This window comes from Oculina patagonica, chromosome 3 (genome assembly GCF_052425735.1).
Source record: "Oculina patagonica isolate OP01 chromosome 3, crgOcupat, whole genome shotgun sequence".
In the NCBI taxonomy this organism is placed as follows: domain Eukaryota; kingdom Metazoa; phylum Cnidaria; class Anthozoa; order Scleractinia; family Oculinidae; genus Oculina; species Oculina patagonica.
Window position 1 is genome coordinate 5,336,972 of NC_135760.1, and position 14,271 is coordinate 5,351,242.

A 14,271-nucleotide genomic window follows, 5' to 3' on the forward strand; every position below is an offset into this window, starting at 1 on the left:
ATTAATTCCCAATTTAAAAAATTAAATGATAACAGCCATCCCTTTAAAAAATCCTGGACCTGCCCCTGGTTAAAGATTCTGCAAATGAACACCTTGGCTAAGACAAAATGTACGACATTTGACTAGTTGAGAAAGATTTCACTAAAGCAATTTAGCACTTGTTGCAGCTTTTAGCAAATTTTCCAGACTTTTTTACCAGACTTACTGCCAGTAGTCCAGGTTTGGAAAACTAGTTTGCAGATTTGCACACCTTTTCAAGAATTTCTGACTCTGTATGAATGCTGGATATGTCAAAATCCTATGTTAGAAACTCATAAATACCCAACAGCATTGTTTCATTTCAGGATTGTTTGATATTTAGAATGTGCTTGCAGTTGCTGGCAGAGATTCCCGACAAAATGCTTACTTAAAAATTCAATTAAAGGCCACATAACATGTATGCATTTTTGTGTAGATATTAAACAATGTTATTAGTACTTAGCATTTTAAGGTATGGTGTATTCAATTAGTAATCAAGACAAAAGACTCTAAAAAAATTGAAAGTTTAGTTAACCAACAATAAAACATTACTTTCAATGAAACCCTTACCGTTGTGTAACAATTACAGAACTCTTTTTCAATCCCTTTATTTTGTTTCTAAACCATTTTCTTGCACTTAAATCTTACAAAACCAGTCTGATGTTCCTTGGTTTACTTATTAAACATTAACTAATTGAGCTAACAAAAAGTACATGTATTGATACAAAATAATGTTATCCTGCACATGCTATTGATACGTGCTACTTAATAAAATCTTGCACACTCCAAATCTTAAAAAAAGACAAAAACATTAACTTGCAATAATTAAATTTTATACATTTTTTTGCTCTTAAAATCACATGTATCTTTAGACAGAGAAACAATTAATCAGTTTTTTTTCCTAATGAAAAGACAAGGTAACAAGTAAATAGCTTATCACTGGAGTCTAGTAAATAAAGTATACACAGTGTTTTAAACTTTTTAGCTAACTTGCATTACACATAATTCTCAGCAAGTTTCTCTTGGTAATTGCTTTGTATTTATTTGTAAAATGTATAATATTCAGGAGGTTTTAAACTGCCGTGTCTAACAAAGTTAACTTGAGGAAATATTTATTATTTTTTGATTTCTCGGATAATGACTGAAAACATGTCTCTAGCAAAGATATTACATTGTAGACGACAATTGTCATAGATGTGGCAACAACATTCAAAAGCAAAAATAAAATACCAAACACTTAATTAGTAACGGCTTTGGCAACCATTATTAATTTTGCAAAAACAGAAAACCTTTAACAATCCAGGAAATTTGCAGCCATCAGCAACTCCAGTGCGATCTCTGGGGCGATGGGAAATTCTGGAATCTCGGTACTGCTGTTGGTGTATCGTACTTTGTACATGAAATAAGTACACACTTTGGCCAGCACATGCGAACTAAAATAGAAAGTTACAAGTAAGTTCCTTGTCAGTCAATATTAGCCACATTGTACAAGAAAGATGGCAAGGATGGAAACTTTACTGAATTTTAACGGTATTCGCCATCTGGGAAAGCAATTGCTTCCGCACGTTAAATTCATGAAGAAAGTACAATTAGCTCCCCCAAAAGTGTTGAGTTGATTATGACTATAACAATGAGTTGAGTCAGGACAATGAATTGCTTTATGATAAGGTTTTACTGCAGTTGCTGTCGGGCGCAACATAAAAAAACCCAAATAAAAACATGGCATATAAAGTGCTGTTGTAAAAGAAATTAGTGCCAATTCATTAAAATAATATATCACATGAATATTTGAGAAAAAATTCCTAACAAGAAACTTGCAGTATTACAGCACAGTAAAAATATCACAAATCATAAATTAAAATAAAATGACTAGAGCTATAGTATACTTACGGAATTTCTCTGAAGTGAACCTCATTGGTTTCATTCTCAGAAAACTGGCCTGTTGAGGTAAACAAAGCAAATTATTGAGTCTTATCAATGAAGTGACAGTGACCTTTCAATGGAACATACTGAAAACAGTTTTGATTCTTAAAAAAGATCGTATTGAGAGCCTGCAGAAAGTTCTATGGTACCCAGTCTTACCTGGACCACTCAACATAGCTTTGATTGTCCCTGACGTCAAGGCATAGTCCCTGTTGATGATGAACTCATGGTCGTCACTAGAGATCAGCTTCACGTACATTGCATTTGGTCCTTCGCAGCCTCCATAGACTGGCTCTGATTGGCCTTCATCCAGCTTCTTGTCCTCACTGTCTGTCATCTTTTTTAAAGGTAAAGAATAAAACAATCAGGTTGAGAATGGTAGGATCAGTATAAGGTAAAAAGGTAAAGCCTGCTGTCAAGCCAAGTGGCTCATCTGGCCGGAGCTTATCCTGGTTTCTGTAGCATTAAGCGGCTAGAAGTATTTCTACTCCCCCCTGGATGGGATGCTAGTCCATTGCAAAGTTACCCCTGGATATGCAGTCTGCAAAAGATTTCATGGCAGTCAAACTGTATTAAGCCAAAATGAACATTCAACACAATTAGAAACATACTCGGATACTGTTTATCTCTTACTGCTGCCTTTTGCATTAATGTTGCCCTTTATGTCATAATCAAGCTTTGCAAAAACAAATATGGTTACCGTAGTGTGCTGGAATTTTAAATGCAGGAAAGCAGAAACAAACTGCCTGATATTCAAACCATGTAAAGAATTGTCAACTTCAAACCTCTAAAACAGTTTTACACAAATACTATCTTATGATTTGAAAAAAAAACTGGTTTAAAGCCAAGATTCCCTAAATAATACAAAATCAATTCCCAAAGCACTTACAGCAAGGCGCCCAAAAGGGTGACCACTTTTACTTTATTCACATTCTTTCGTGCAGAGTTAATCCAATCAAAAGCGGTGGATAGCTTGCAGTTGACTTCTGATTGGATTAAATCTGCACAAAAGAATGTGAATAAATTAAAAGTGGTCACACTTTTGGGCGCTTCGCTGTAATATTGCTCAGGATTGTACTGTAATGAAAACAAGACCACAAAAGTTCTGTTACGCAAAGCAACTTGTTGTTGATTTCAATGTACCATGATTCTTTCCGAGATTATGCAGTTCTGATATACAAGCCATGCATATAATCTACAAGGGATTAGACCTATTAACTCTATACAGGAAAGATTTCAAGTCTGGTTTATTACCGAGATCTTGGTTGCAAAAAACAAGATCTCAGTTTATTCACTTCTTAGTTTAGTGCAGTCTTGTGAAAGTTATGCTCTGTTACATCAAGTGTACACAAATAACTTCTTGCTAAAATTGGGTAATTTTCATTTTTTGACATGGGACAAGAAGTCCCAATTTAGATATGAGACAAATTGTAGGCTTGACTATTTTGAATATTATTTCATTTCTCCAACAAATAAGCTTATAAGCTTACATACATGCACTGTAAGCTGTCCATAGTTCTGTGACTATTAAGCTTAAGCTTAATCATTCTTTACTGGTATGTTCTTTATGTAATACTTGACATAAATAACATTGTACATATATCTGTACGGCAATTTTCTTTCCACAACAAAAGTTTTAAAAAATTCATGTGTTAAAATGCACCATTTCAATTTAATTTGACAGAAAAGCCGGCGAAATAAATAAACATTTCTTAGGTACATTATTTTGTCCAGCAGCGAATCGAACTGCATCGCTCAAATACAACCACAAAAACGACGATATTATTTAATCTAAACGACAATTGAAAGGGCACTTCAGCTTCTATTACACAAATGCAAGACAGGAAATTGTTTTAAGAGAAACTTTTTCGACCATGCTTAGCGACAACATGCACAATGCATTTTACACACACAACAAAGGCGAGCGAGAAGGGCAAAGAAATTCGTTCAGTAGAAGACTAGATGCATTTACTTACCTCGCTGGGTATTCAGGCTGCACAGACGTAAGCCGAATTCGCCAAAAAACGTCAAAAAACGGAACAATAACCCTTCAACTTTTCCCACCACAACGCTTCTGAATAAACCTGATCTCACTTCTAGAGCCCAGATTCTACGCGGTCTGCCTCCGATGAGAAAGGTGTGACCTGGAAACTAGCGAATATTGCGGGAAATTTTTGTCTTCATATAACCCCGGGCTCCACCGTAGAAAAATCTTACCTGTGTATTTACCCAAAATTACCCCTCGGAAATAGGGCTGGAACTCTTGGGCGCCTTCAGGTTGAGTCAGTTCCGAACGGAAGTGGTCAAACTGGCTTTCCCACTTCCCCGAAACCGAGGCCAAGCTTGTATATTTGTCCCCATTTCGATTTTTGATAATTTAAGGTCGCGGGGGACACCTTAGGCTCATCATTATGCATTTATGTAAAGCGCATGCACGAAGTACAACGACTGACATCGACAACTTTACGGGATATTTATGACTGGACAAAAATATGGGCGCGTGCGCGTGATTTGTAAAAAATCCCTGTTACTTTGATATTTTAACCAATTTAAAACAACACTTAGCGATATACGTTCATATAAAACATGAAACGTGAAACTGCAAGGCTGATCGAACTGCGTAGAAAACTTAATGCGGTAGAGACATGATAGTACACTAGCAGCATTTTGTTCGCGGCCCAGTGCAGTTTGTTCGTTTACGTTCATATGGATTGTAGAAAGTCTTTGAGATTATTTTCATTTAACTTTGAATATTTCTGCAACTCAGAGTAATCACAAAAATATTCGGCATAAACAATCTTGTCCTTTTTAAAAACGCATTGTTCTCACGATAAAAGCGTGGAATATAATTACCATAATTAGATCTCTCCTTGGCAAAATGATCGTATTTAGGTCGGGACACCTTCGGAAATCTCAAAGTTTGGACTTTTCCGACAATTTTGTGGCAGAGAATACAGCATGGATACAGAACTTCATGATTTGCCACTGCAGATAGGTAAACTATGAATACTGTAGTGTGTCATAACAGAAGCGGAATTTTAAAAGAGAGCTTTTAGAAAGAGGTAGAAGACATTAAATTCGAATTTGCGCACTTAAACCGCCATAACTTGCTGGCAAACTTTAAATTAAAAAATCCGCTTCTGTTATGACACTCTAGAGGTATTGACTGATTAGTTTTTGACAAGATCACAGTGTGCTGTCTCCTACTCGTTCCGCAAACTCTGCCACAAAATCATGTTTTTCCCAATTTGGCACTAACGAGGCTATAACATCGCCGTTAAATGCAATCTACCAAATAAAAGATGACATTCACAATCTTTCATCATTTCTTTATGACTCTGTAAACTTTGAGCTTAATCGCACCCATAACAGCTGAGAAATAAGCGTTTTAAAAGATGCAGGTCAAGCAAAATTTCCCTTCATGAATTTATTCATGCTGTTGGTATCCCCCGCGACCTTAAGACTTCTATCATTAGCATATATAAATTATTGATTAAAATTAAAATTATGTTTAGAAAATAATATGTATTTTTGACTTAACCGAGGGGGTATGAAAAATTTTCCTCTGCACACACTTATTTTTAGTTTATGCACCTCTGCAAACAGTTTACTAGTAACTTTTTTTAAAAACAATTTATTTTGTCTTTCTAGGCGCTGCAAAATAAACAACTTTTTTCAATAATTTTCATACCGTCCACCCCCAAAAAGTGGTCCGTTCCATATGGTGTGGGGGCGAGACTTGGACGTGTATGAAGTTTCGACCTAAACATTTAGGCTTTCTCGTAATTTTTTTCCCGATATTGTCTGGCATGGCATATATGTACTCATCATTACGCTAATTTTTTTCCTGAAAGTTCTGAGTTACCAAGCAAAAACTTCTTAGTTCGTGGTTAAAAATTGAAAGAACCAATTTGCTGACATATTTTTTTTTGGGGGGGGGGGGGGGAGGGGGGGGGGGGGAGTAGGCATGAATAGATTGTGCTAGTAAATTCAGGAAAAGTTGCTTCACAATATACCCAAAAGTTGCTCTAAAGTTGCTCAAATATCAAAAAGTTGCCACCAAAATTTAGAAAAGTTGCTTGCTTTCTAGAGTCGTTTTGTCTTAGATAAATACTCAAAACGCTTGCGGGTTTACTAAGAGTTGCCCCAGCGTCTATGACAACCTCAATGGGGTCAATGTCTGAATTATTTCCATTTTCCTCGTCTGAAATTTCATCTGATTGCGATGTCATAAGTGACTCGCACTTCAGCAAATACCAAGATGGCCTGCGGCAGGCTCTATGTTGCAGCGAATAACCGCTGGATTTAAGCGCCCGTTAGATAGATAGCCGCTGTCATTTTATTGTCATTTTATTCCTTAGTTTTAATAAAATCAGTTTTGACAAAACCAGTTTTAGTAAAATCCTTCGAAATGAAAGGACCTTTTATGGCTTGGATCGGTTTCATATCAATTTGTTGCTCAAAAGTTGCCAAGGAAGGCAAAAGTTGCCCTAGGTTGCTGGTACTACAAAAAGTTGCTCAAAACGCTAAAAGTTGCTCAAAAGTTGCCGAGCACAATCTATTTATGCCTAGGGGGGAGGGAGGGTTCAGCTTCCACTTGATTACTTTTGAGGGGGGGGGGGGGGCAGAGGTTTACTATAGCTTAGCATACTTCCACATTATGTGCATTACCACATTAGCCACACATCCACAACTAAAATTTGGTTATTTTTTGCTTGGTGGTCTCCTCGCCCTACCACGTTATTTGTTGCAAAATTGTAGTTCTAAAGTAGCTAATAAAATAATGATGTTTCTGGGCAAGACCCTTTACATGGTCTCTTCCCCGGGGGAGGGGGGTACTCCCATAAATTTTGAATAGGGGTATGCTGCGAAGGTTCTTAAACCCCCACCCTATAGAGTGATTTTACTAAACCCGTGAAATAGTTATTACACTTTTACATACTATCAGCACTAATTTCATTGTTTTCTTTTGTTTTTGACTATTACGCACTAGCTGTTAGATATTGTTTCACTTGGGAACAAGTGTTAAATTTAGGATTAATTTAATCTTTGCAGCAGCTTCCTTGGAAGGCGATGGAGTGCAGGAGGAAGGGAAATGCAAGATGATCTGAAAAATAACGCTTTGAGGAGTGTCTGGGCCACTTTTTGCTGAAGGGATAATTTTTCCACTCTTGATTTTTCAAGAGGAGGGGGACAGGGGGGCGATGGAAAAGGGGCAGGTAGCGGGAGAAGGGAGGGTAGGAGTAAAATTTCGCAAAATTTCGCAACATTTTGTTATTTTTTGCAATAGATATGTGACAAAGAGGAGAGAAAGGCTATGGAAAGGGGCGGGAGGCAGGAGTTACAAACATGGGAGCCAGGTTAAAAACTGTCAGAGAGATCTGCTTCATTATGATATTTTTTTAGATAAATCTATAAATCTAATATACTTTAATCAATTTACATTTCTCTAATTATTTCACACTTATAGCTTTTCAAGATCCGACTTCTTTAAAAGAGAGCCAACAACAAGGAAAAGCAATAGAAAACTTACAAAAAATTCTTTTTGATGTTTGATCACTAATTTCATTTTAAACAAAATCTTAGTTTATTTGATTCAAGTCATTGTTATAATTAATAATGATTCTTTAAACAATAAATATTTTTTTTAGTTTTTCTTTTTTGATGAAATATTTAACTCCAAACAGAAACAATAACAATATATTTCTTTCAGAGATGTTAATTTAAACACTTTTTGAGTGTTAAATTTCAACACATCAAATTCAAGAAAAACAAATTATACAAAGTCTGTACAATGCACATGAATATGGACAAACTGTAGTAAGCAAAGGCAAGGGCTTATCAAAATTATGTAAACTTTGAAGTATTATGCTTTGCAAGCCAAGCTACATTGTTTTATTTTTTGGATCCTGTTCGGGCAAGGCTGTCTGCTGCTTCATTTCCTGCAACACCTTGATGTCCTGGAACATGAGTCTATAAAAACAAAAACAAAAACAAACAAACAAATGGCAAAAGAGTGATTAGTCAGCAAATCTCTTGCAGCAACAGCTATCAGCTACCCTGGGAAGTGGGGGGGGGGGTCATGGAATGTATTGGGTGGGTGTGTGCCCCCGGGTCTCCAAAGTGGCACCCCGTTTTAGAAAGAATTTGCATTAAAAATGATACCCAGCTTTAGCACCCTGTTTTGGCTGTTGATAATTTGAAACTTTTGCGCATTTGTCTCTGAAATAGATACTCTGTTCAATTGTTTATAATTATCTAGGTTTCACTGTAAACTGCATGTCTGGCATTTGAGCGCTACAAAACTTACCCACTTAACATCAATTTCATCACACAGTTTATTCAGCTTCTGAAATTCATTCTTATTCTTCACTTCTGTTCCATTAATTGTCTTCCAACCATTCTTCTTCCACCTTGTAGACCAATCTGTAGCTCCTAATAATAAATGCATGGAATTAACAATTCTATTAGGAAAGTGATGGGCCATGGCACTAAGATCAACAGATTTAACACAAATTGCAGAAATATTTTACCATTTATAGTGTACTTGCTATCAGTCTTGATTTCTAATGATTTATATCCCAAATCCTTAGCTGTCTCAAGAGCCTTGACAGCAGCCTGAAAAAAAAAAAATTAAGAAAAAAAAATAAGAAAAAAAAAACTCTAAGGGAAGTGGTCATAACAAGTGTACTCGACGAAGACCCACCTTGTGTAGGGGTAGGGGGCTATGCAAGACACCACCAGTTGGATTAGCCAAATGGACAAAATTTATTGGCCTCAAAATTCAAGTTGAGACTTTCATATTCAGTGTGCATGGAGCTTGTATTGCGGGAGACATAGCACAAGGAGGTTTGAATCTTTCTCTTAGTTTCTACTCCTGATAGAGTGGGGGCTATACAAACAAGACACCATAATTATTTTAAGGTGGGAAAGGTAGGGTACATTAAGAAACCACCAGTCTGTTTGCAGAGTGGTGGGTCCTGTATGGGTATGTTGTGGTTTAATTTTTTCTTTGGTTTAAAATTTTTCAAACCAGTTTGATTTTTATTTCCCTCTGTTCCAGATTATGTTAATGACATAAGACAATGAAAAATAAAAATCAAACTGGTTTGAAAAATTTTAAACCAAAGAAAAAATTAAACCACAACAGGTACAACAGTTTTGACCATTTCCCTTAAGATTTGCTATAACATAAACTAAGTAAGCAATTTATGTCAGATTGCATTTTTCACAGGGCATCTCACATGAATACCCTTAGAGAGAACAAAAGAACAAACGACAGGAACAATACCTCTAGTCCCAGGAACAATTTTAACACCTCCTACACCAGAGGACCAGTAGAATTACAAACTTACAAAGTCTGCTACAACACTGAACTACAAAGGGCATGCCACTAGAATTGCCTTCCACATGCAAGATCTCATTGGGTATTGCAGACTGCGAAATGGCTGATGGACTAATAATAACTATGATAGAGCGGTTTTCACTTGAGTGTCGAAAGATATTTGCATTTGCTTTGGTTTTGCATTACTACGCTTAGTGATTGGTTTAAAAATTTCGCGCCACTTTCTCAGCCAATCAGGAGTTAAACCAAAACCAATCGTGACTTGCTTGCGCAGGTTTTCCCGCGCTTCGTGCTGGCTACATGTAATTTTTGCTTGGAGTTTTGATTGGTTCACTGGTTTGTCTGTGTCCTTTGTGATTGGCCAGAGTAATTACTTTGGTTTTGGTTTTACGACACTCAATTGAAACCTGCTCTAACAATAATGATAATGACAACGATAATAACAATGATGACGATGATGATCATAATAATTATAACTGAGTGCCTACCATTATTTCAGCTCTTTGGTTGGTCTGTTCTCCTTCAAGACGATCACTTACATTCCTTGAAAAAATCAAAAAAAGTGTCATGTTCCTCAACTTGGGAAATTTTTTCCATGATATGTTGATAACCATGTAACATACATAAACCTGCACCAGAAAGGAAAATTCTGTATTTCGATATAAGAACATTTACATGTAACTTGTACCTGGTATTGTCAGGGCCCCAATAAACACCAATGCCAGCCCTGGCACCATTTCTACCATTCTGAGTGCAGCAGCCATCAGTATAAACCACAGGCCGACTAGCTGAAGAGGAGGCCTCATCACTTGAAGATGAAGAAGAGGACGACCAACTGGTCCAGCTTGAACTTGGTTTATAGTACTTAGTTCCTCTTGGGTTAGAGTAGCTGGAATAGCCACTGGTATAAGTGTTATCATTGGTATTGTTATCGGACATCTCATAGAAGGTTCTTTTCCTACTTTCCTGTTAAAGATAATAATATTAACAGCATTGTCACTTTAAGACTACAATCAATTGATAACAGTAATAAATAGTTTCCCAAGTCTGTTTTTATGACCCACAAAGGAAGAAAATACCTAAGTTTAGAGCAATATCCACTGATTGATAATCTTACAAGAGAAGAGAAGCCTTGAGACATGTGGACTATAATGCAATGTTACATGTAAAATACCAGGTAGAGAGTTTATAAAAACCTTTGGAGAGCTACAGCGATCAGGTGTTGGGCATGTTAGTTATTATTTCTGTTAGTAATTATTTCTGTTCTTGACTAGGCAAACTTTTCAGAGTACACCCGAGTGTTGTGCTATTTGATGATAAAAAATAATATCTTTACGAGCGCATCAATGGAGATTTACTAAAAATACTGCTTGATCTTTTGTCAGGCAGGAGAAGAGTGGTAGAATAGTATGAGAGAAGTTATACATGCACCTATTGAGAGAAAATTATGGGTGCTTTCCAGGCCACAAAAACTTCCAGGAATTTTCGAATAGGGGGAAATCGAAGAAAAATTCTGACCAGGATTGGGTACCGGTATCAGGATACTCAAGAGTCAATACCCGCCTACTTTGAAATTGATGACAAAGAAAATCCCTTCAAATGTTTTTTCTGCCCGCCTACTCTTCTTTTGGTACCTTCCTACTTCAAAACTTAATGAAACTCCTGATCCTTGGGGAGAGTTACTGAAAAATCCAGACAACTGTTATATTTCTGAAATGTGAACCATTCAGGCTAGGTTGTACTCTTTTTGAAAATGTCAGCAAAATTTTTTTTCTGAACAGTGCAGTCAACCAGAAAATGCTGTACCATTTTCCCACTGGAAATGTTTGAACATTTTAACCAGAATTTTTCTTTGAATAGAAAGCACCCAGACCCTATATGCCATTACACAACTTATTATCACACATAATTATAATCATTTCAATCAGGGTATCCGGTCACCTCGCCACCAACCAACTCGCCACCAAAACTGGTATATTCCTCGTTCTTTAATCCATGAGCCGAGGTGACTTCGCTTGGTGGCGAGGTGACCGGCATTCTCAATCAGTATGTAGTGCAAATACTCACATATGGAGCTGAACCAGTTGAATATCCAGAGTAAGACCCAGCTCCTGATCCTGATACAAAAGTTTCTGCCTCATCTTCTGTGGAAAACTTCTTATACCGAGCACCAGGAAAGCCTTTGACATAACTCTCACACTCAGCCCTGAAACAACAACAAAATTTAACTCTCTCTATATATCTCGAGGAAACCAGCCAAGAACAGAGTCTAGTTCACAAGATAGCACCATTTCGCTGAAATTCGGCTTTACTAAAGAATACCCCGCCACTCGAACTAAATTCTACACAGTCTAGTTTTCAGTTCTTGATTGTCGACTTTTCCATAATTTTCCAGGCTCAAAAATTTATGAAAATTTATCTCGGCAACCTTGGTCTTGTTCAATTCACTCCATGTCCACAGTTCGACTCGTTCAATGGCGGCGCGCGGCAAATAAAATTTAGGATCCCGTTTCAATCTCCTTCAGTTTTAGCTATCCTCCTTCATAAAACTTTGAAATGGTAGTATGCTAGCCCATTTTAAATGCTTTCTTTCCCCTTAAAAATAAAACACCTTACGTCGACAGAGAATTGATTCCTTAGAAATATAATGACATGAACGAAACTGACCGAGATTATAACGTTTGAAAGGAAAATTAATTTATATACCATGTTTGAAATATTCCTGTTTTCCTTCCAGTACGCACGGCATAATAGCCACCCTTTCGTCCCATTTTCAAGGCTTTCAAAATGTTCTGTAGTTTAGAGAGCATGAACAGCCAAATCCTAAAACATGTCCGAGTGAACAAACGAACAAAACAACATTTGTTCAAAATGGCGCGAAGAGTGACTGGGTAACCACCCACTAGTTTCCAGTCTCAAACAGGCAATAGGTGACGCCTGGCGATTTTTGTCAATCTGCGCGCAACTGTGGAATATGGGAAAAGTTTGACATCAAAAATCGATCTAAAATAACTAATCTCTGTTAGTCAAACGGCTGCAAGCTTGTTATGAACAGTGAAAGAACAATGGAGCGGAAAAAAGAGGCGATTCGTGATAAGGTGCGTTGCGTTTTTTGCAAAATACTGAGTGCGTGTTTTCGGCAATTTGTATTCAGTGTATTTCCCGCGTTTATATGCAGAATACTCCGCAAATGAGAACCGAGTCGGAACATTTTGAAGATCGAGGGATAAGATAAGATTCAAATACGTTGGGTTTATTCGGCAGTATAGCCCAAATTGATCCGAATACTTAGTCCTACATCCGGGGATTGGGGCGGGGGGAGGGGGAGGGAGGGTGGTACTCAGGTATGTTTTGGGTGGGTATGTGCCGCCTGGGTCTCCAAAGTAGCACCCCATGAAGAAAGAATCTTCATTGAAAATGATACCCTGTTCTAGAAACAGGTCAATTTTTTACATCCGTTTTGTCTGCTGAGATTTGAAACTGTCATGCGTTTGAAATATCATATCCTGTTCTTGGAATCATCTCTAAAATGGATACACTGTTACACTGTCCTAGATCAGGAGCCCAAAATCATGACCCCATTGGGAAGCACATACCCGTATCTAGGCATTTTGGGAAACAAGCCCCCCCCCCCCCCCCCGAGGTACTTTAGTCCTAGTAACCAGTTAAGGTTTATGAAATTACACATTTAGAGCAGTTTATCAAACCAAAACCGGGGTAATCACTCTGGCCAATCAAAAAGGACACAGACAATCCAGTGATCCAATGAAAACTCAAAGCTAATACATGTAGCCAGCACAAAGCGCAGGAAAATTGTACGCTGATCGAATTATGACTGGTTTTGGTTTTACTTCTGATTGGCTGAGAAAGCGGCATGAGTTTTTTGAGCTCTGAATCGCATGTGGACCTGACCATCTTTTTTTTTTTTGAGAAAATATGGGAGAAGCTGCACTTCCAATTTCTCACACCTTTATTTTTAGTTCCCATCCCCACCCTTGGCCCCCAGGGGGGTACTCCGGCTTGTAAATGACGGGGATGATCGAATGAAGGCAAAACTCAGGACCCAAAAAAATCCCTAAGTCTTCCGACATTACCCAAAAAAATCCCAGGACCAAAAATAACCCCCCCCCCAAAAAAAAAATCCCTTGTCAAATTACCCCTAAATTGCCAGGAGGGGCAATGTAGCGCTCGAGTTTGATTATTCATCATACCATAAATACGCCAAAGCCGCGTCGAGGCACTTTAGTTCGTTTTTAATACCCCAAAAAATCCCCAATTTGAATCAAGTCACCCAAAAAAATAATTGCCAAATTTTCTAACGCAAAAAAATCCTGGAATCAAAAATTTCAAACCCAAAAAAATCCTTCGATCATCCCCGTCATTTACAAGCCGGAGTACCCCCCCCCTGGGCCTTGGCCACTCCCACTGTGTTTTCCTTTACTCAAGTTTACTTTTTCACAACATGAAAAGTCAGGTTCTCCTAGGTCCCAATACACTAAAGGACAATGACCATTATTGACCAGCCCCTCCAAGTAAGGACTAGTAATTTTATGGAGAAAGCGAGAAAAAAAAAAAAATGGAAGACAAAAGAAGAATTACAGTAATTCCAATGTTTTTTCCTGTGATCTATTAATAGGTGGCCAGAAACAATGTTTTCCTGGACGTGCTTGACAAAGGCTGATGACTTACATTGCTTTACTGCATGAAAGCACTCATTACTTCCATATTCAGCAGAAGACGTGCTCAAGGAATGTGAAAACTCAGGGGGCACCTGGCGCTGAAGTAAATAAATTTAATATGAGAATAGCATGGAAGCTGTAAGCATGCAGAGAGTAAAGGTAAATTGACAATAAGCCCCTTGAATTTATTTGCTGTCATGCAATACACAAACATTAGGGTGTTTTTGTCACTGTTATGCCATTTTACTACAACTACCCCCAGGGTTACTCAACAAAGTTTCATTTAAGGACTACCCTGAGATCCAT

General features: G+C 37.6%; 3 protein-coding genes across 3 annotated transcripts in view; 1 reads left to right on the forward strand and 2 right to left on the reverse strand.

Moving 5' to 3' along the window:
- Positions 1 to 610: 610 nt before the first annotated feature.
- LOC144645225 (elongin-C-like) lies at positions 611 to 4,045 on the reverse strand. Its single transcript, XM_078504724.1, has 4 exons — positions 3,918 to 4,045; positions 2,101 to 2,278; positions 1,909 to 1,957; positions 611 to 1,451 (listed from the first exon to the last, which is right to left on the reverse strand). The coding sequence occupies exons 2-4, from the start codon at positions 2,276 to 2,278 to the stop codon at positions 1,310 to 1,312; spliced, it is 369 nt and encodes a 122-aa protein (XP_078360850.1). The 5' UTR covers positions 3,918 to 4,045; the 3' UTR covers positions 611 to 1,309.
- A 3,309-nt stretch (positions 4,046 to 7,354) lies between these two features.
- On the reverse strand, positions 7,355 to 12,156 carry LOC144645189 (ribonuclease H1-like). Its single transcript, XM_078504676.1, has 7 exons — positions 11,993 to 12,156; positions 11,354 to 11,492; positions 9,975 to 10,252; positions 9,775 to 9,829; positions 8,475 to 8,559; positions 8,252 to 8,376; positions 7,355 to 7,914 (listed from the first exon to the last, which is right to left on the reverse strand). Exons 1-7 carry the CDS (start codon positions 12,094 to 12,096, stop codon positions 7,837 to 7,839), a joined length of 864 nt encoding a protein of 287 aa, XP_078360802.1. The 5' UTR covers positions 12,097 to 12,156; the 3' UTR covers positions 7,355 to 7,836.
- Positions 12,157 to 14,084: 1,928 nt separating this feature from the next.
- The window catches only part of LOC144645087 (uncharacterized), a 104,458-nt gene continuing 104,271 nt past the window's right edge, over positions 14,085 to 14,271 (forward strand). Inside the window, exon 1 of the mRNA XM_078504556.1 lies at positions 14,085 to 14,124. The gene's annotated coding sequence lies outside the window, so the exon portion shown is untranslated. The remainder of the gene's footprint in view (positions 14,125 to 14,271) is intronic.

Coding starts and splice junctions, on each gene's coding strand:
- LOC144645225 (XM_078504724.1), bottom strand. CDS start 2,278: ATGACAGACAGTGAGGACAAGAAGCTGGATGAAGGCCAATCAGAGCCA. Junction 1,958..2,100: donor AGCTATGTTGAGTGGTCCAG/GTAAGACTGGGT, acceptor TTACCTCAACAG/GCCAGTTTTCTGAGAATGAA. Junction 1,452..1,908: donor GTTCACTTCAGAGAAATTCC/GTAAGTATACTA, acceptor TTTCTATTTTAG/TTCGCATGTGCTGGCCAAAG.
- LOC144645189 (XM_078504676.1), bottom strand. CDS start 12,096: ATGCTCTCTAAACTACAGAACATTTTGAAAGCCTTGAAAATGGGACGA. Junction 8,560..9,774: donor ACCAAAGAGCTGAAATAATG/GTAGGCACTCAG, acceptor TTTTTTTTTCAG/GCTGCTGTCAAGGCTCTTGA. Junction 8,377..8,474: donor TAGCAAGTACACTATAAATG/GTAAAATATTTC, acceptor ATTTATTATTAG/GAGCTACAGATTGGTCTACA.